General features: G+C 34.6%; 2 protein-coding genes across 41 annotated transcripts in view; one reads left to right on the forward strand and one right to left on the reverse strand.

Annotated features, from left to right (window-relative positions):
* The first annotated feature begins 2,133 nt into the window (after window positions 1–2,133).
* On the forward strand, window positions 2,134–19,406 carry dync2li1 (dynein, cytoplasmic 2, light intermediate chain 1). 3 transcript variants are annotated; one of them, NM_200480.1, is given in 13 exon segments: window positions 2,134–2,284; window positions 2,430–2,565; window positions 3,405–3,439; window positions 3,561–3,630; window positions 4,179–4,267; window positions 5,506–5,686; window positions 5,772–5,840; window positions 7,663–7,740; window positions 7,876–7,955; window positions 8,085–8,155; window positions 10,194–10,291; window positions 10,369–10,461; window positions 12,839–13,113. In NM_200480.1, coding segments are annotated over 13 exon segments (1,077 nt in total). In that variant the 5' UTR covers window positions 2,134–2,270; the 3' UTR covers window positions 12,902–13,113.
* cep170aa (centrosomal protein 170Aa) overlaps window positions 13,180–19,813 on the reverse strand; it is a 91,598-nt gene continuing 84,964 nt past the window's right edge. For 36 of the 38 annotated variants that reach the window (XM_087279040.1, XM_087279038.1, XM_087279035.1 and 33 more), the window contains 3 exons: window positions 18,994–19,087; window positions 18,864–18,915; window positions 13,180–15,687 (listed from right to left, as the gene is read on the reverse strand). In XM_087279040.1, coding sequence (XP_087135166.1) covers window positions 15,434–15,687; window positions 18,864–18,915; window positions 18,994–19,087 — 400 coding nt within the window. In that variant the 3' untranslated portion in view covers window positions 13,180–15,433. Of the gene's footprint in view, window positions 15,930–18,826; window positions 18,916–18,993; window positions 19,690–19,813 lie in introns of all 38 variants that reach the window. The other 2 variants (XM_087279031.1, XR_015505754.1) reach the window with 2 other exon arrangements.

Below are 19,813 nucleotides of genomic sequence, written 5' to 3' on the forward strand. Positions count from 1 at the left end.
TGGTCATTAGTGCATATTATTACAGCCACATTTCTTTGTACAAGATGTTATGTTTCATTCTGCTGGCTGTAACATGTAACCTAATAAACATTTGCCTGCTTTAAGGCTTTGAGATTTATTCTCTTTCTCAATTATGATAATTTATTAAGTAGTCAGATTAATTTTATTGGAATCAGATAAATAATTGATTAATACCAGTCATCATCAAACTGATTTCTCTTTCAATTGGTTCAGAATAGCAGTGTCTATCTTCACGCTAAATACTCTGTAGCATTTAAAAAATATAATACATATAATAAATATGTATAATATAATTATCTTTATTATTACTTTCTTTTCAAATTTAAAGAAAAACTCATGTGTATTTTGATCTTATTAAATTGCATTAATAAATAAACAGCATTTAGTGTTTGTCTTGAAACGGACATATCCCACATTTATTTGCGCATATTTTTACTTATTTATTTGTAATACATTTTAATCTCATTTGTATTTATTTGTTTGAATCAGATTTTGTATCAATTTTATTTTTGTGTGTGTGTGTGGTAAATTATTAGAATCATTTATTTTCTAATAAATGTCTTTATCACAATAAATCACTTTATTATTTCAGTGTTTCACTTTGTTTTATTAATTAAATTATGAATGGATTATTTGTATTTTATCATAATTTTTTTATTATGCTTTTCCCCATGGTGCTCCTATGGGTTTGTATCTTTGAATTAACAATAAAAAAAAAGGTTAAAGAAAAATTATTGAATTAACCTTTATACAGTACTATTCATTCATTCATTCATTCATTTATTCATTCATTTTCTTTTAGGCTTAGTCTCTTTATTAATCAGGGGTCACCACAGAGGAATGAATCGCAAATTTATCCAGCACATATTTCATGCAGCAGATGCAACCCAACACTGGGAAACACCCACACAATCCTGCATACACACACACATACGGCCAACTTAGCTTATTCAATTCACCTGTACTGCATGGCTTTGGACTGTAAGGGAAACTGTAGCACCTGGAGGAAACCCACGCTAACATGTGGAGAACATGCAAACTCCACACAGAAATGCTAACTGACCCAGCCAGGGCTCGAACCAGCGACCTTCTTGCTGTGAGGTGACTGTGCCACCCACTGGGCCGCCGTGCTGCCCTGTCCTACTACTACAACCACCAAAACATTTAAGTGCAAATTGAATTTCTATTTCTTTTCTATTTCTATTTGTTTTCACAATAGAATTAGAATATTGAAAATTGAAAAGAGCTATTTTAATGCAACTAAAACTAAGAGATCAATTAAAATTAAGTTATTATAAATAAGGGAGAAAAGATCTTTTTTTTCATTCATTTATTTTCTTTTCGGCTTAGTCCCTTTATTAATCCTGGGTCGCCACAGTGGAATGAACCACCAACTTATCCAGCACATGCTTTACACAGCGGAGGCCCTTTCAGCAGCAACCCATCTCAGGGAAACATCCATACACACTTATACACTATGGACAGTTTAGCCTACCCAATTCACCTGTACCACATCTTTGTCCTGTGGCGGAAACAGAAGCATCCGGAGGAAACTCACGCGAAGAGTATCTCTGGGAGAGTATGCAAACTCCACACAAAAACGCCAACTGACCCAGCCGAGGCTTGAACCAACAACCTTCTTGCTGTGAGGCGACAGCACTACCTACTGCGCCAACGTGTCGCCTCACATCCTTTTTTTGTGAAAAATTTTATTTAAGAAAGAAGAAATGTACAATATAAATCAGTAAGAGACTGGAATACAAGTATATACAATTCAAAGGGATAAGAAAAATAAGTAACACATGGAAAATAGAAAGGAATAAAGAAAACTAAATAAAGAAAGGGGAAGTCCAAAGTAAATAAAAAAAACACAGAAAGCATCAAATATTTACTTATAGAAGTTATATAAAGTTATATATAGAATATATATATATATATATATATATATATATATATATATATATATATATATATATATATATATATATATTCTTCATTTTTATTTTTTAGAATAAGAATAATAACAAATTCTATCTTTCAAGTTGAAGTGTTTCTTGATTGTGATTTAAAGGGGGAAAAACATCATTACCCACAGTGCACCAGCTGTCCTACATCATCAAGCAGTGACGTTACCCCTCGCAACCGTAGCGTCTTCTTCGACTGACAAAACAATAAAGCAACTGCAATATAGCTTTAAAACTTCAAATTAATAAAGCCTGGCGTAGAGAACATTAAAAACCGGTAAAATAATGCCGAAAGTAAGGTAAGTTACTTGCTGGGTTATTTTTCACACTGTTTTAATCGTTTAGGTTAGCTTAAAAGCTACCGAGTGGGCGATAATAGGGCTAACGTTAACGGTTTATTAGCAAACACGATGATGCTTTTATTCAGATGAATTTATTCCGCAGCTCGGACACATTATGGGATATTGCTGCGGCGGAAGTTCGCAGCAGGGAGAGCAGGACTGATGAAGAGGAGGCTGAAGAAGAAGATGCACATTTCCCCTCGCAGAGAACAGTCTTCTTCATGGGCAGTAAAGCAGGAGTATGACTAACTTAACTATAACTCGCTATTTTCAAGAAACGACTAAAAACTCAACTATTTAGTCTCCACTTCACTTCGTAAGCTGCAATTGCCTCTTTGAATATCACACTAACTGTACAAAAAAAAAAAAAAAAAAAAAAAAACTACTAACACTTCCCTTCTTAGACTTTACAGACCTGAAACTTGCCTTTAGTACTTATTCATTGTTGCTCTTGGTTGTGTAAATTGCTTCCTTGTCCTCATTTGTAAGTCGCTTTGGATAAAAGCGTCTGCTAAATGACTAAATGTAAATGTAAATGTAACTTATAATATATCACTCTGAACACTCATTTACGTTACTGTTTATTATCTGACAATGACACCTAAAAACTCATATTCTGATTATAAACTGACAGATACATTTTTGAGTATTTCTAAAGTACTGTAAAATACAAGCACAAAAAACTTAGAAACGGTTTCCGTATTTTGGTAAAAACTTGATGAATCAAAATTAAGCATCTATTTAGAAAAAGCATTTCTGGATCATATTTGAAGCTATTGAAAACTAATGTGTGGATAATGAAGGAAGCCTACAGGTGAAAATGATTAAACTTCCTGTGAAATTTTACAGGATGGCTTAAACATTTGTGTTCAACTGTAAGTTTTTTCAGTTCATCAAAGGCCAATCCTGAAATAATACAATACAGTTAAAGATTTAGTAAAGTTTTGATTCTGCTGATAATTTAGAGGTCTTGGAAATGTATTTATCAAAGATAATACTTCAGCTCTTTTAAGGTTAAAATAGTTTATCCTCTGTTGTCAAAAACATCACAACAAAATTATTTGACCTTATATTTCAGGGCAAAACAACAATATTACTGCGGTTTCTTGACAGGTAAGTGTGAGCCATTATCTTGCTACAAAAATAAAGGTGACTTGACATGTAGTTTTTAAAAGACTTCCAAAAGACTTTTAAAGTCACCTCATAATTGTGTTTTTTTTTCCATGTAAACTAGAGATGAGACAGCTAAACCTACTCTTGCACTGGAGTACACTTTTGGAAGGCGTGCAAGAGGTCATAATACGGTAAAAGTGACAGTCCTGTCATCAGTTTATATATTTATTCTCCATTCATTTTTTTTTCGTCATAGTTCCTCTATTAATCAGGGGACGCCACAGTGGAATGAACCGCCAACTTATCCAGTATATGTTTTACACAGCGGATGCCCTTCCAGCCGCAACCCATCACTGGGAAACACCCATACACTCTTGCATTCACACACATACCCTACGTCCAATATAGCTTATTCAATTGACCTATAACACAGGTGTTTGGGCTGTGGGGGAAACAGGAGCACCCGGAGAAAACCCACGCCAACATGGGGAGAACATGCAAACTCCACACAGAAATCCCAACTGACCCAGCCAAGGCTCGAAACAGTGACCTTCTTGCTGTGAGGCGACAGCTGTATCCGCTGCGTCACCGTGTCACCCTATATGTTTATTTTATTTTCCAAAATTAAAATTGTCCTTTGAAATAGAGAAAATTGATTTCTTATTTAATGACTAAATAAAACCATTGGATTTTGTTTAAATGTCTATTAAAATAAATCTTATTTTCTCCTTTTCTGCAGCCTAAAGATATTGCTCATCTATGGGAATTGGGAGGAGGAATCTCATTATCAGATCTTGTTCAGATTCCCATCACGGCTGACAATGTCAGGTTAGATTTACAGACACTGAACACAACACTTATTTTGGAAATAGGCTCATTTTACATTGATAAACAATCGAGTTTTACCCTTTAGAATTAATTCAGCCAATTTTTAGGTCTGGTGGGAGCACTTTTAGCTTCGCTTAGCTTAGCTTAGCTTAGCATAAATCATTGAATTGGATTAGACCATTAGCATCTCACTCAAACAATTAAATATATTATATTATATATATATATATATATATATATATATATATATATATATATATATATATATATATATATATATATATATATTAAATATATTATATATGTGTTATAATAAATTAACTTTGCTGCTGTACCATGGCTGCAGCGGGCACAATACTATTATGCAGTGCTATTTCCTAATTACCGAACCTGGGACTATTTTAGGTGCAGTGTAATTTCATTGCTGTGGTAAGGCAGCAAAGTTCCTTGATTATTACGCCAGAATGATAGTATATTTAATTCTAGGGTAATGGTTTCCAATGTGGGGGTTGACAGGGGCTCGCTTAGTAATTTAAAAAAGTCAAATAAATTTTATTAAACTATTAGAATGATCATATTTTAACCATAACCCACAGAAAATAAAAATAGTAGTTTTTAAAAGTAAAAAGCAACAACATGCAAATGAAAAGCCATCAACCCATAAAATATTATTTTTCATAGGATTTTGATAGGATTGGTGTGTTTACATTAGATTAACAACACAGCAATAGATTAAACTTTCTGACACCAGTATGTCAATCAAATACATTAAAAATAAATACAGACCACAACTGAAAATTGAGAATGATCTCTGATTGGTGGTCTCCAAAATTAAACCAACAATAGACTTGTGCTGAATACATTGTGTCCACCAGTCTCATTGTCTGAGGTTAATAAATATTAAATTAAACAAAAATAAATAACTATAAAAAAGATATGGTTGTTAGACTGTTGCATTTTTTGTGTTGTCAATATTCTTGTGTTTATATAGGCTTAAAGTTGTGTGCACAGCGTTTGTATATTTATAACCACCTCAGAGGAATTTGGGGGTCGCGATTCACTGTCAATGTGTTTTTTAGGGGTCGCGAACTGAAAAGTTTGGGAACCCCTGCTCTAGAGGGCTTTTAAAATGATTTACTATTTCCTATTTCCTTCCTTTTTCCTATTCTATTTCCCTTCAAGTAAAATACATTTGACCTATAGAAGCAAACATTTTTACACTACAATTATTTCTGCAGTTTTTTGTCAGTTGTGCTTGTTTTGGATCTGTCTAAACCCAATGCGCTGTGGGAGACCATGGAAAGTCTGCTTGGATCAGCTCGAAATCAGGTGGAAAAAGTGTGTGCCGCACTGCAGAAGACAGGAGAATCCAGATCTGGCAAACAACGAGTCCCACGAGTCCTCCACAAGGACTATCCGGTACAGAGGATTACACCATTTCAAACCATTGTAAATCAAGTGTGTTTGTATTGCAGAGAATCACCTGAAACAATCTCTTCAACAGGACCGAGAGCTCATCAGCCCTTTCCCTGTTCCTCTGCTCATAGTTGGGAGCAAGTTTGACATTTTTCAGGTAAAACTTCACTGACATGTTCATAGTAGTATGTACAGTGTGGTGATGTCTGTGCTATGCTCCATTTTTAAACAGGCAATGTCAGAGCCTACATGCCTGCTACATTGTTACAGTGTAGAACAGGGGTCACCAACATGATGCCTGTGGGCACCAGGTAGCCCGCGAGGATCACATGTGTTGCCCGCGGGCCTGTTCTAAAAATAGCTCACCATAGCGCCACTTACCAGTAAGCTTCATCTAATACAGAAGTAATCATTTAAAAATGTAAATATTTGCAGAGATATTTAAAAATAAAGTGTTGCACATTGATACATTAAATGCAGGGTATTTCCTACCCTGTTAAATCATTGTTGATAACTTTTGTGAGAATCATTAACATGATCAATGTCTTCGCATGGATGAATATCATTATTTATTACCAAAAACATAAAGTATAATTTAAAGTAAATTGAGCAAATTTGTTATTTGAGAAGTGTTTATCAAACTGGTAGCCCTCCACATTAATCGGTACCCAAGAAGTAGCTCTCAGTTTCATAAAGATTGGTGACCCCTGATGTATAAGCTGAAGCAACGAGGGGGGTGCAGCAACATTGTTGTGCAACATTTAGTAACCATGAAAACAAAGATTTCTTCAATTTTTTATGCTAAATTATAAATATTTTCTTGTCTGCATATACATCTGCATATACATGTAAGTTGTAATAGTTTTTAAATACTGTTTAATATTAAATATTGTTTATCATATGTTTTTTTTTAACTTAACTAATGTGTTTATAGTTTTAAGAGACAAAAACCCAAATTATTTCTTAATCTTATTTGTAATTAATCACGCTTACTGCACAGTATCCACTAAAGCTGTGTCTACATTTATATGGGCAAGTTTCATTTGAAAATGTTCTCTTGCGTTCGTAAGTTCGAGTTAAACCAGGGGTGTAAATAGTACTCAAACTGTTATATTTGTGAAAGTATGGATACTGAGTAAGTGAGAATATTATGAAAATTAAAAAACAAAAGAAAATGAATTTCTTTAACATTTACTCATCCTCTTTTGTTCCAAATCAAGTGATAACTCAGCCCAAAACAAAGCTTTTTTCAACCAATTTACTCACAAACAAATGATTCTAAACATTTCTTCTGTTAAACAATGATTAACAGAAGGTTCTGAGGTTGGTCAATTCCTGTTTTTATTCCCATCATTATTCAGTATATCAATCTTTGTGTTCAACAGAAGAAAGAAACTCAAGCAGGATTAGTTCATGTGGAAGATGAGTAAATGGTAACAGAATTTACATTTTCAGCTGAACTACCACTTCAAGACTTTTGTTCAGCTTTAAAACACAAAAGGAGAAGAGAAAACTCTTCATTCACCTGTCCATTTATTCCTGGGTGAATAAAATGTAAATAGATCAAAGAGATGAATAAGTCAAAAAGTTTATTCCAGGTCTGTTGTTTTGTAAGGCGATGCAGTGGCGCAGTGGGTAGCATTTTGCAGTCCAAAGACATGCGGTACAGGTGAATTGGGTAGGCTAAATTGTCCATAGTGTGTGTGTATGTGTGGATGTTTCCCAGAGATGGGTTGCGGTTGGAAGGGCATCTGCTGCATGAAAACTTGCTGGATAAGTTGGTGGTTCATTCCGCTGTGGCGACCCCAGATTAATAAAGGGACTAAGCCGACAAGAAAATGAATGAATGTTGTTTTGTAAGAGTAGCTGATTTATTTTTGTCTTTTATTCAAAAGACAGAATTGAATAAACCAACCAAATCAAAAAATAGTAACATAATATATGCATCAGTCTTGTTTATGGTAACTGTTTCTATCTAGGACTTTGATTCAGAGAAGAGGAAGGTGATTTGTAAGACTCTACGCTTCTTAGCCCACTTCTTTGGAGCATCACTAATCGTAAGACTAAACTTATACTAAGAATTGTATACATTTTTTTTTTAAAACAGTGATCACGGATTATAATTTTCAGATTTCTTATCAGAAAAAAAAACGGTGATCAGTTTTTTTTAGATGCTTTCTGTCTCTTCATAGTTCACCAGCAGCAAGTCAGAAACCACAATGTCTAAAAGCAGGAGTTTTATTAATCAGCTGGCATTTGGGACTGAAAGACCGTAAGTCTAAATATACTTAATTTGTGAGGTTTTGTTATTATTTATTTTATATTAATTAGTTTAATTCAATTTCATTTAATCTCTTAATCTTACAAAGAGAGTAAAAGGCCTTTTCTTCTATTCTGTTAGAAAATCAATCTCTACAGACCCCAGTAAACCTCTGGCTATTCCAGCAGGATCAGACTCTCTAAGTCAAATCGGTAAGATACGTATGTTTTTGTTAAAGACAAACTAACTTTTATGCTTTTCAAAACAGTTTGATATTCAAGTTGTGGATCGATAAGATTTTGAATGCTCAACAAGAATAAATTTATATTAAAAAAATGTAAAATAACGGTATGTTTGAGAAATAGTATTACAGTTTATAACAGCTGGTTTCAAATATCTTAAAATGTAATTTTTTCCGGGGTCAGCAAAAGCTGCATTTTACTCCAGTCTTGAGTGTCAAATGATTCTTCAGATATTATGATAATATTAACATTTATTTAGATAAATGTTGTGTTAATTTATTTAAATTGTAATCAATTTTAATTGATTAATTGAAATTCAATTAATTTAAATTGTTTGATGAACAAAATATTAAAAAGATCATTTAATTAAATATTTAACATAAACAAGTGTTTTTACACTCAATTAATCAGTGCATCCTTGCTGAATATAAGAAGGAATTTTTAAAGAATTTCTTTAAAAATGTGCTGATGCCAAACTCTTAAACTATACTGACAGTATATGCTACAATAAATTATATTAAGCCATTTTGGGTAACACTTTCTAATAACTGCACACTATGTATCATTTATTGTGTATTGGCAAATAATTAGTTTATCATTTGTTAAACATCAACTCTACAATAATATTCATTAGTAAGCAGTTTATAAATACAGCTACAAATGCTGGATTCATGACTTAAAACCACATACAGGTGAAGTCAGAATTATTAGCCCCCCTGTTTATTTTTTTTCCCAATTTCTGTTTAACGGAGAGAAGATGTTTTTCAACACATTTCTAAACATTAGTTTTAATAACTTATTTTTAATAACTGATTTATTTTATCTTTGCCATGATGACAGTAAATAATATTTTACTGGATATTTTTCAAAACACTTAACATTTAAAGTGACATTTAAAGGCTTAATTAGGTTAACTAGACAGGATAGGGTAATTAGGCATGTTATTGTATAACAATAGTTTGTTCTGTATACTCGGGGAAAAAATTGCTTAAAGGGGCTAATAATTTTGTCCTTAAAATGGTTTTCGAAAAATTAAAAACTGCTTTTATTCTAGCCAAAATAAAAAAAGACTTTCTCCAGAAAGAAAAATATTATCAGACATACTGTGAAAATGTTCTTGCTCTGTTAAACATCATTTGGGAAATATTTAAAAAAAAGAAAAATAAACTCAAAGGGGGGCTAATAATTCCGGCTTCAACTGTATACAATGCACTTGTATTGTATACAGAATTGTTACACAAGAATTGTATTTTCATACTTTTAATGAATAATTTTCATTACAAAATTAATAATTTTATTATTTACAAACCTGTTATTAAAGAGTAGTTGGTGTTTTTGTCATTCAGAATGGGTAAGTACAGTACATGATTAATAAACTATTCAAATTTACATTTATAGCTTATTTCTTTGTTTTCACCATTTTATCATATCTGTATATTGTTAAATTAGGATAGTGTATGGATGTTTCCCAGTACTGGATTTCAGCTGGAAGTGCATCTGCTGTGTAAAATGTATGCAGGATAAGTTGGCGGGCCCTGATGAATAAAGAAACTAATAGTCGAAGGAAAATGATTAAAGGAAAAAATTTGGATATTGTTGTTTTGTTTTAAAAAATGTTTCATTAAAGTTTGAAAATAAAATAGTGAAGCACATTAAATGTTTATAGTCAAGAATACAGCATTTTTAGCAGTATTTATAAACTGCTGATTAACGTCTATTAATTATTAAGAGTTAAATTCTTAACAAATGATGAATTAACTATTTGCTAATGCTTAATAAATGATTCATTTTCTGCATTTACTGTAGTATTACCCAATTTTATAATTTTACACTACCTTTTTCACATTAAAATGGTGAATTCAAATCTTTAATAACATTTTTAAAATCTAATAATCAATATAAGAATATAATCAATAAAACTCCTATACTGCATTAAACCTACAGCCGCTTAATTCACATCCATAATCACAATCTCATGCTGTAAATATTTCATTGGTTGATCCTCCAGGTCCTCCTGTTGCCACTGAGGTTGATATCGGGACTCTACATGCCAAAAACCCCTTTGACCTCTGGAAGAAGGTTTTTGAAAAAGTTTTCCCACATGAGGTACTTCTTGATATGTAAACAAAACACAGACAACTTTATATTAAATGTCCATCTGACCCTCCTATTTATTTTTTCAGAGCACAAGGGAGCGTAAAGAGCTGAAAGACCCTGTCAAAGACCCTCAGTTCAGCGAGCCGCTTATAGACTCTATCAGAGCACAGAAAGACCAGGTACGAGACACATTTACAGTCTGTCTTCACATTATTTGACTTCTAGTAACCTCTTGTCATAAGTGTTTATATTACCCTTCATTACAGCTGACTCAGAGTCATATACTTTACTGATCCTCCAGACTGATACATGTCCTGCTTTACTGTATGTGACTGCAAGTTACCCTGATCTCACAGCCAGTGCCCTTTAGTTACCTCTCACCCACACCGATTTTCCACTCATACTTCTATAATTGCAATAATCAATCAGTATATTTATAAAACAAAATAATTTTAATCAGCATTTCCTAGTTTTTATCATCATAAACATGCTTGATCTGAAGTTTATAGCATGTGTATAGTTAGTAAGTATGCCAAATCTATTGAAATTTAAGATTGAGATTGTGTTTTTCTCTAGATTTTTGAATAAAATGATGAAAGATATAATTATATATCATTTCTAATAAAATAAATAATTATAATAAGCATTTCCTAGTTTTTATCATCATAAACATGCTTCATCTGAAGTTTATAGCATGTGTATACTGTAGTTAGTAAGTATGCCAAATCTATTGAAATTAAAGATCGAGATTGTGTTTTTCTCTAGATTTTTGAATAAAATGATGAAAGATATAATCATATATAATTTCTAATAAAATAAATAATTATAATTTGCATTTCCTAGTTTTTATCATCATAAACATGCTTCATCTGAAGTTTATAGCATGTGTACAGTTAGTAAGTATGCCAAACCTATTGGAATTAAAGATCAAGTGTTTTTCACTAGATTAAAAAAAAAGATAAATAAATATAATTATATTCATTCATTCATTCATTCATTTTCTTTTTGGCTTGGTCCCTTTATTAATCTGAGGTCGCCAAAGCGGAATGAACCACCTACTTATCCAGAATATGTTTTATGCAGTGAATGCCCTTCCAGCCGCAACCCAACACTGGGAAACACCCATACACTCCTGCATTCACACTCATGCACTACAGCCAATTTAGCTTATTCAATTCACCTATAGCTCATGTCTTTGTACTGTGGGGGAAACCGGAGCACCCGGAGGAAACCCATGCAAACACGTGGAGAACATGCAAACTCCACACAGAAATGCCAACTGACCCAGCCGAGGCTTGAACCAGTGACCTTCTTGCTGTGAGGCAATCGTGCTACCCACTGAGCCACTGCGCCACCCAATACAATTATATATACATTTCAAATAAAATAAATAATTATCATTAACATTTCCTAGTTTTAATCACCCTAAAACATGGTTCATCTTAAGTTTATAACGTGTGTAGTTAGGAAGTATTCCAAATATATTAGAAATAAAGATGCAGACGTAGTGTTTTTCAATAGATTTTCATTCATAATTAAAATTAGCTTTTAATTTTACAAGTTTGAACTTTTGTTTATAGTTCAGAATTTTTTAGTCTTAGAACTTCTATTGTATATTGCGTTATATGAAATATAGCTTTTATTGTGACAATTAAAATTTTCATTTTGAAGTTCTAGGACGTTTCAGATTTGGACATTTTAGCATATTGTAAAATATGAACATTTGGGTGTAAAAAAAACTTTTTAAGATAATAATAATTAAACTTTTGCAGATTGTAAAGCAATAACTATGTTAATATAACATGTTGAATGATTCTGACCTCATAATATATTTTTGATAGTTTTTTACAAAGTGGTTAAAATATATTTTATTATGCCAACTCATACAGTTAAAACAATAATTACGATTTTATGTAAAATAAAAATTGCACAGCCCTATTTTTTAATGGTCCCATGAAATTAAAAGAGATGTTAGTATTACTATTGTTTGTTTTTAAGATATCTAAAATATAGTGTGCTCACAAACAGTGACTATTTTTGCGTTTATGACATTAAACTGATATAAACATGTCAAGCTTGTAGTTTCCCCCACCTCTCCCTAACTGGATCAACGCTTTTATTCAAGTCAACCCATATAAATTTCTCATCACATCATAACCAATCAAATGCTCTCTAGTATCTGACATGTCCCGCCTCTTTCAAGACGCTTGATAAAACAAAACACCACTTTTAAAAAAGAGAAGCAGCGCCACCTTCTCATCGAGTTTTCAGATGAGATTATTTCAAACATCAAATTAAAATGCATATTTCAAAGCACTTACGGGACCTTAATTATTTGTATTTTACTGTTTACTTGTCAGATGTAATCAATTTAAAGATATTTGTAATAGTTTCTGCTTTAGTATACTTCTGTATATATAACAGCTGATCATATTGAATGCATTTAATTCAGCAATTCTGACTGATTCTGACATAGTAGTCACACAAATATGTTTCATATGTTAGAAAGGCCCTCCTATATTTCAGTAAGCAGCATATTCCACTCTCTTTTTTCAGGAGCTGGACCAATACAAGAGAGAACAAGCAAAATCCTGGAAAAGTTTGGCTCTGGATCCATAGATTCCACTTAAAAAATCTTCAAACACCAAGTTTGTGCTGTACTTTACAATATTGACTTTAAAGTAAGGCTTCTATTTTGTACCATAAGGTTATGTATGTATATATTTATATTGTAACAGTTGTATAAAATGTGTGTGATAATAGGAATTCATCTTAACCTTTTGTAATTCAAATGTCCACAGTTCAAAATTAAACTGCAATCTATCTCAACACATTCATTTTTAGATTTTCCCTAACCAATTTAAACCAGACACAATACGACGCAACACTTTAAAAGTAACAAAAACTGTTGTTTATTATGCTGCTCCCCCTTTATTGAGAATATGCAAAATTTAGTAAAAAACAAAAAGGAAAAAGTGCCATGATAATTAAAAGAACTGAACTAAACAAAAATAAATTAACCATACATTTAAAACAATTTAAAAAAACAAAGCAAAATACAAACACTGATATGATAAAAAAGGGAAAAATCAATGTACCAAGCACTTTATCTGCCATCCACCATCTCCTCAAGTGGCAGACTGTCACACAGGTTGTTTTATTTAGAGGGTCGTCCCACTGTAAAGGCATCTTGGAGTGAGCACAGTGAGATGTAGTGGTGCCGAAGTCCTTTTTGGTGCCCTGAATTATCCATTCATGTCACATTATGCCTTTGATGTGCAAAATAAAAAATAAAAAAAGCACAAAGAATCCAGTCTTTCCATCCTCAAAGACTGACAATAAAAAATAAAAATAAGCAGAGAATACTGGGCACTTAGTGACATTATACATGTATAAAACAGAGAAAAGCCCACTATTCTGTCAGGTACCTATCTGCACTATCGTCTAAAGTCTACAGTTACGCTAGAAATGCTCTTCCTACAAAAAGGCCCGGTAAGTGGTTTAGGTTTACGCCAACATCTTCCTTAAAATAGAGACAAGCAGCAGAAGGAAAGAAACAGGTCAACAGTAAACACACACATAGAGCTGGAACAGTTACATGAAAAGAAGGCTAAAAGTTGTCATGTAGACACAGACGTCCGTCAATGCAGAATGCTAGTGTACACATATAGTACTTAAGCCCCGTTCACACCAAAAAAGATAGCTATAATAATGAAGATATAGTTTTATCAGTGGCTATACATGTGAAGTCCACACTGCAGCTGTAATGTGAGGAATGATTCTGTTGGAATGATAATTAAAAATACAAAACAAAAACAGCTGATGAATGAAAATCATTCACTGCAATTCAGAATCAAATCTGTGTTAGAGAGCTTGAGCATTTATGGCACACCCTTATGTTATTGTGCATTGATGTGAATGCTAATACCCTTAGCAATATAGCTATAGTAGTTTGTGGTCTGTTCACACCATGCACAATAAGCACTTTTAGTGCTGATGTCATAATTATGTCATGGAGTTTTCTGGAGGCAAAACAAATGCAAAAACGAAGGCAGAAAATACAAAAACAGCACAAAGTGCGCTGTATAAAATTACATCTGGTTGCATCGTTGGGTGGCAGAATACAGGCTCGGAAAAAGAAAAAACTGCGCGTAAATGCAACAGAATCATCGAACTGGACAGAAATTAAACAAATTATTTAATTAGAAACTTAATGTAGTTATCTTTAGAGCTTTATAGTTTTTGGTGGTCCATCCACACCAAAATTGTTACGATAAAAACATGACACAACAAACAGCTATAATAATAATAGCTGATTACTTGCAGTATAAAAATCCATCCAGCTTTGAAGACCTTGTGTATTTAAATCAGCAAACGACAAAACTGCTTTTTTTATTAAAGAATCTTATCATAAATTATGCTATAACAGTCATCGTTTTTGGTATGAACGAGTCTTTAAGGCTGATTCAGTTATCAACAGTGCTGATCGATGGAGCGTAACGGCGAAAAACAACAATTAGCAAGGGTGCAGTTTTACCAGTTCATTAGTGCATGCCATGCATTAGTCTGCAAGTTCCCTCTTTATGTTCTTATAACTGAAAACTATAAAATGATGCAAAGAGAAGTTCAATGCATATTCAAATATCCAATGATACAAATTCCTCTTTACATTCCAAAAAAATAAAACAAATTCCAAGAACGTAATTAAGCTAATTTAGAATAGCTTGAATGCACAAAATCGGAAACATTTTCCCCGCAAAAATGACAGTTATCTAAATACAAATTTCAAAATACAGTTGCGCATAGTTTTCTGTATTCAGTTTGGTAAACCGTGTTATCGAAGCTCAGAGGAGAGCAGACAGGCACTGGAGAGTTGTTTTAGTCCGTTCATGAGGGATTCGTCTGGCAGTTCAATCGGCTTGGTTGGCCATTTGCTTCCTGTCACATGCAGCTGTTTGTGTGTGTTTTGGTGCGGTTTCGCTGAGCAGTCAGTCCAGATTCACGTGTGTGATTCTAAAAGTTACACTAACAGAGTACAACTACAGACAGACCTCATACAGAGTCCTGCAGAAGGGCACGTGACACATTATACATACACATAAAAGTTACAGTATGTAGTTCTATTAGTCCGGTTTACTAAAAGTTTTTTTTTTATTTGCTAGCAATGGCACTCTCCTCTCCGGTGGGGTGTGTGCGGCTGAAGTTGAGTCCTACACTGGGTTTTTCTGGGCTAGGGTTGTTTATGGTTGTTGGTGGTGGTGGTTGTGGGGTTCCGTTACTGGGCAGAGGTGCCCATCCGCTCTGAGATCCAGGGCTGATTCTAGGTTTGGGGGCAGTTGGACTGGTCAAGCCAAGGCTGGTTAGAGCGTCAAGGGTTCCATCAGGGTCCACCATGACATTTATAACTGCAGGAATGAAGAAATACATTAGATAATTTATTAGGTACCTGACACACATCTTGACAATGTATTTAGGTGTGGTCACAAAAGTGCATTAACTGACAACATGTCATTGTATTACTAAAGGAGCATTATTTCATTCAAATGATTCACTATAGGTGACGCGGTGGCAAAGTGGGTAGCGCTGTAGGTCACTGGTTCGAGCCTCAGCTGGGTCAGTTGGCATTTCTGTCTGGAGTTTGCATGTTCTCCTCGTGTTTGCGTGGGTTTCCTCCGGGTGCTCCGGTTTACCCCACAAGTCCAAAACTGAAATCTGGTAAATCTGGTAAGCTAAAATTGACCGTAGTGTATGTGTGTTAATGAGTGTGTATGGATGTTTCCCAGTGATGGGTTGCAGCTGGAAAGACATCCGCTGCGTAAAACATGCTGGAAAAGTTGGTGGTTCATTCCACTGTGGCGACCCCAGATTAATAAATGGACTAAGCCGAAAAAAATGAATGAATGGTTCCCGATATTCTTTATTGTTTAACTCATACTAATAAGTGGACATAGCAATACTATAATGATGGGTTGTAAGGCTGTATGATATTGGAAAAATCTGATATTGCGATTTTTACTTTTTCTGCTAAATATATTGTGCTACGAATACAGTTTTACCGGATCTTTTCAATTGTTCCATTTAAAGTTTTCCTGAAGAGTCTAAGGGCCTACTTGCACTATGCTATCCGAACCGTGCCCAGGCAAGTTTCCCTGATCGTTTGAGAAGTATGAGTGCTCTGATTTGGGCTCAGGCACGGTTCACTTGGCCGGCCCTGGCCCGGTTGGAAAAGGTGAGCGCGGTTCACTTGGGCTTTAGCGGTACGCTTGTGTGTGAGTGCAAAACACGCCTAAGCCCGAAACTAAAAGCGAGACGTGACTTTTAAAGGACCGTTTCATATAGATTAATGAATCATTCTTGCTGTTCAGTAAACGTAAACTATCGTAGTTTATTCAAGATGCAAACTCCTCACTGCATGACAGCTGCGCACCTTCAGCAAATCTCTTAACTCCTGCAGCACAAGGACTTTATGATTGTTTATGAGCTTCAAAAGTGGCTGATCTGTTTGGCGAAATATTTTATAAACGATATAACTAAAGAAATCTCCACTGTGCTGCGCGAAATCGCTTACTGAACAGTGCATAATCGATGATGTAAGCGTGCCCAGGCCCGAATGTAACGGGAGTGCGGGCCGTCGGGGGAGACGGAAGGGTGACAAGCGTGCTTTGGCCCGGTTCAAGGTAACTGTACATAGTGTGAGTACGCCCTAAATCAAAGTCCCTTTAGGGCAAGTCATTTCACTCTGCGGCCATCTTTGAAACATCTCTTGGGCAGTATGTTTGGGCATTCTGTCTGAATGGGGAAACATCAAATTCTCCAAAACTACTTGCCAAGCTTATTTAATTTCATATTAGGAATCACCAATAAAATTAAACAACAACTGTATCTTTAGTTTAATTTCTAAATGTCCACAACACACAAAATCTACAGAAACTCACGTCTGGTTCGAGCCCCTCCCTTGGAGTATCGTCAGTCTATAGGAAACGATTGGCTACTGTACTAGAAGGCAGGCTTTATTCGCCAGATAGCAATCGATGATTGGTTTCTGTACTAGTAGATGGGGCTTTATTCGCTGTATTGACCGTTACACTTTTCAACATTCAAAACTAAACGAGTGACACATCTTGTGTATTCTTAGTCTTTGATAGTATTCAGGTACAGAAATTGAAAAATCACAATGCAAAAAATGCTTTTCTTACTTGGAGTTTTTGTCTCGTTTCTAGTCCAAAACTTCTTTATTATTATTTCCAAATACATACATTTTTAAATCAAGTAAAAATATTTAGTTTTACTTTCAGAAGTAATAGGTCAAAATGAATTATCATTTAAAACAAGCAAAACAATCTGCTAATGGGTGAAGTAAAATAATTTAGCTTTCATTTTGATATTTTTGGACTAGAGACTAGACTTCTACAGCCCTAATGGGTTCACATCAAATGTGACAAACACTTGCATCATGGCACTTGCTCTGGTTTACTCACAAGATGTTTTTCATCTCAAAAGTATGTCATTCATTCATTCATTCATTTTCTTGTCGGCTTAATCTCTTTATTAATCTAGGGTCGCCACAGCGGAATGACCGCCAACTTATCCAGCACGTTTTTTTACGCAGCGGATGCCCTTCCAGCTGCAACCCATCTCTGGGAACCATCAACACACACTCATTCACACCCGCACTCATACACTATTTACAATTTAGCCTACTCAACTCACCTGTACCACATGTCTTTGGACTGTGGGGGGAACCGTAGCACCCGGAGTAAACCCACTCAAACGCAGGGAGAACATGCAGACTCCACACAAAAACTGAGCCGAGGCTCGAACCAGCAACCTTCTTGCTGTGAGGCAACAGCACTACCTACTGCACCCCTACGTCACCCAAAAGTATGTAATTTACAAATACAAATACTTAAATGTGCATTTGGTATGGTATGAACCCAGCAGAAGAATGTGGATGTGAATCAGCCTTCCAAACATGAACGACACCTGACGACACCTCTGACAACATTGGTTTTGGCCATTATTTTCATTGCTATAATTAGCTATAATGTTAGTTTGGTGAAAAGTAATCAAGAGCCAGTATTTTTATGTGGGGTGTATTCATATTTTTTGAGACTCAAAATCCTGGTAGCTAATGACTTGCATTTTATGAAGGACCACAGACCACTGTCCTCATCCACCACCAGAGTGCAGCATCCACCTGGATGACACAACGGCAGCCATATTGCGCCAGACCACACAGCACACACCAGCTAATTGGTGGAGAGGAGACAGAGTGATGAAGCCAATTATAATATGGGGAATGTTTAGGAGGCCATGATGGACAGCGGCCAGTGGGCAAATTTGGCTAGGATACTGGGGTTAAAATTGAGTTAAGACCAAATAAAAAAAGTCTCCTGGTTGAATATTGTCCTGTTTCCGAAACTAAACCACTAATCTTCCCACAGCATATCTGACTGTCTGATATGAAAAACCTTAAATGGGTATAGAGTTTGTGTAGTTACTGCACTTTGTGGGCTATATCGAGTTAAACTGTGCTGCTGTTACATTTAATGCAGATATAAAAGGTTGTAGGTATTCTTACCTTGAAGTTGTTTTTCTACTCGCTTCAGCTCTGTTAGTATCGATGAAATTTCCTAAATGGTACGGAGTAATTAGGAAAATGTACAAGTCAATAATATTCACAATAAGGCATTCATCATTAATGAACTCACCTTGTTTGAAGTTTTGGGAAGGGGAACCTCATTATCCAAACAGAGTTTACTCTCAATATCATCCAAGTTCCTGTCCTTGTCTTTGAACAATATCCTTTTAAAAAGATGAATTAGAAACTACATGTTACAAAAACACACAGATGAGATCACATTTCTATATGTATTTTACATTATTTTGTACTTCTCTGTAGTTTAGCCGTTGATGTAAATTTTTAATATTATGAACAAACAAATTGTTTAAAAACAATGTTTTGTGAACTGTAATGATCATTTTGCAATAGAAACCAAAGTAATCGAACAGAAAATATTATAAATATGATTATAAAATATTATAGATATTCTGAGGCCCACTCAGAAGTTAAAGGTGAAGTGCTTTGAAACGTGCATTTTTAATTAATGTTTGATGTAATCTCAAATGAAACATAAAGATAGGGTGGGACGTAGTGTAGCCCCTCTCCTTTAAAAAAAAAAAACAGCCAATAGCGTTTTGTTTTCTCACAGTGCTGACAGTGAAAGTGTTTGATCTCCAGCACATCAAGTGAAAAGCATCTTGAAGGGGGCGGGGAACATCAGATACTAGAGGGCATTTGATTGGTCACGATTTGACGAGCAGTTGAAGTGAGAGTTAGCTTGAACAAAACTATTGATCCATTTGAACAAACAGGTGTCAAACTCAGTTCCTGGAGGGCCGCAGCTCTGCACAGTTTAATTCCAACCCTGCTTTAACACACTTACCAATAGGTTTTAAACAAGCCTGAAGGACTCAATAAGTTTGATCAGGTATGTTTAATTAGGGTTGGAACTAAACTGCAAAGATGCG

This window comes from Danio rerio, chromosome 13 (assembly GCF_052040795.2).
Source record: "Danio rerio strain M-AB ecotype USA chromosome 13, GRCz13ab, whole genome shotgun sequence".
Lineage (NCBI taxonomy): Eukaryota > Metazoa > Chordata > Actinopteri > Cypriniformes > Danionidae > Danio > Danio rerio.

Bases quoted from the DNA above. Each gene is read 5' to 3' on its own strand.
- dync2li1 (XM_087277686.1), top strand. The intron at 3,440-3,560 runs GTAAGTGTGAGC...CATGTAAACTAG, and splicing joins TTACTGCGGTTTCTTGACAG to AGATGAGACAGCTAAACCTA. The intron at 4,268-5,505 runs GTTAGATTTACA...TTATTTCTGCAG, and splicing joins ATCACGGCTGACAATGTCAG to TTTTTTGTCAGTTGTGCTTG.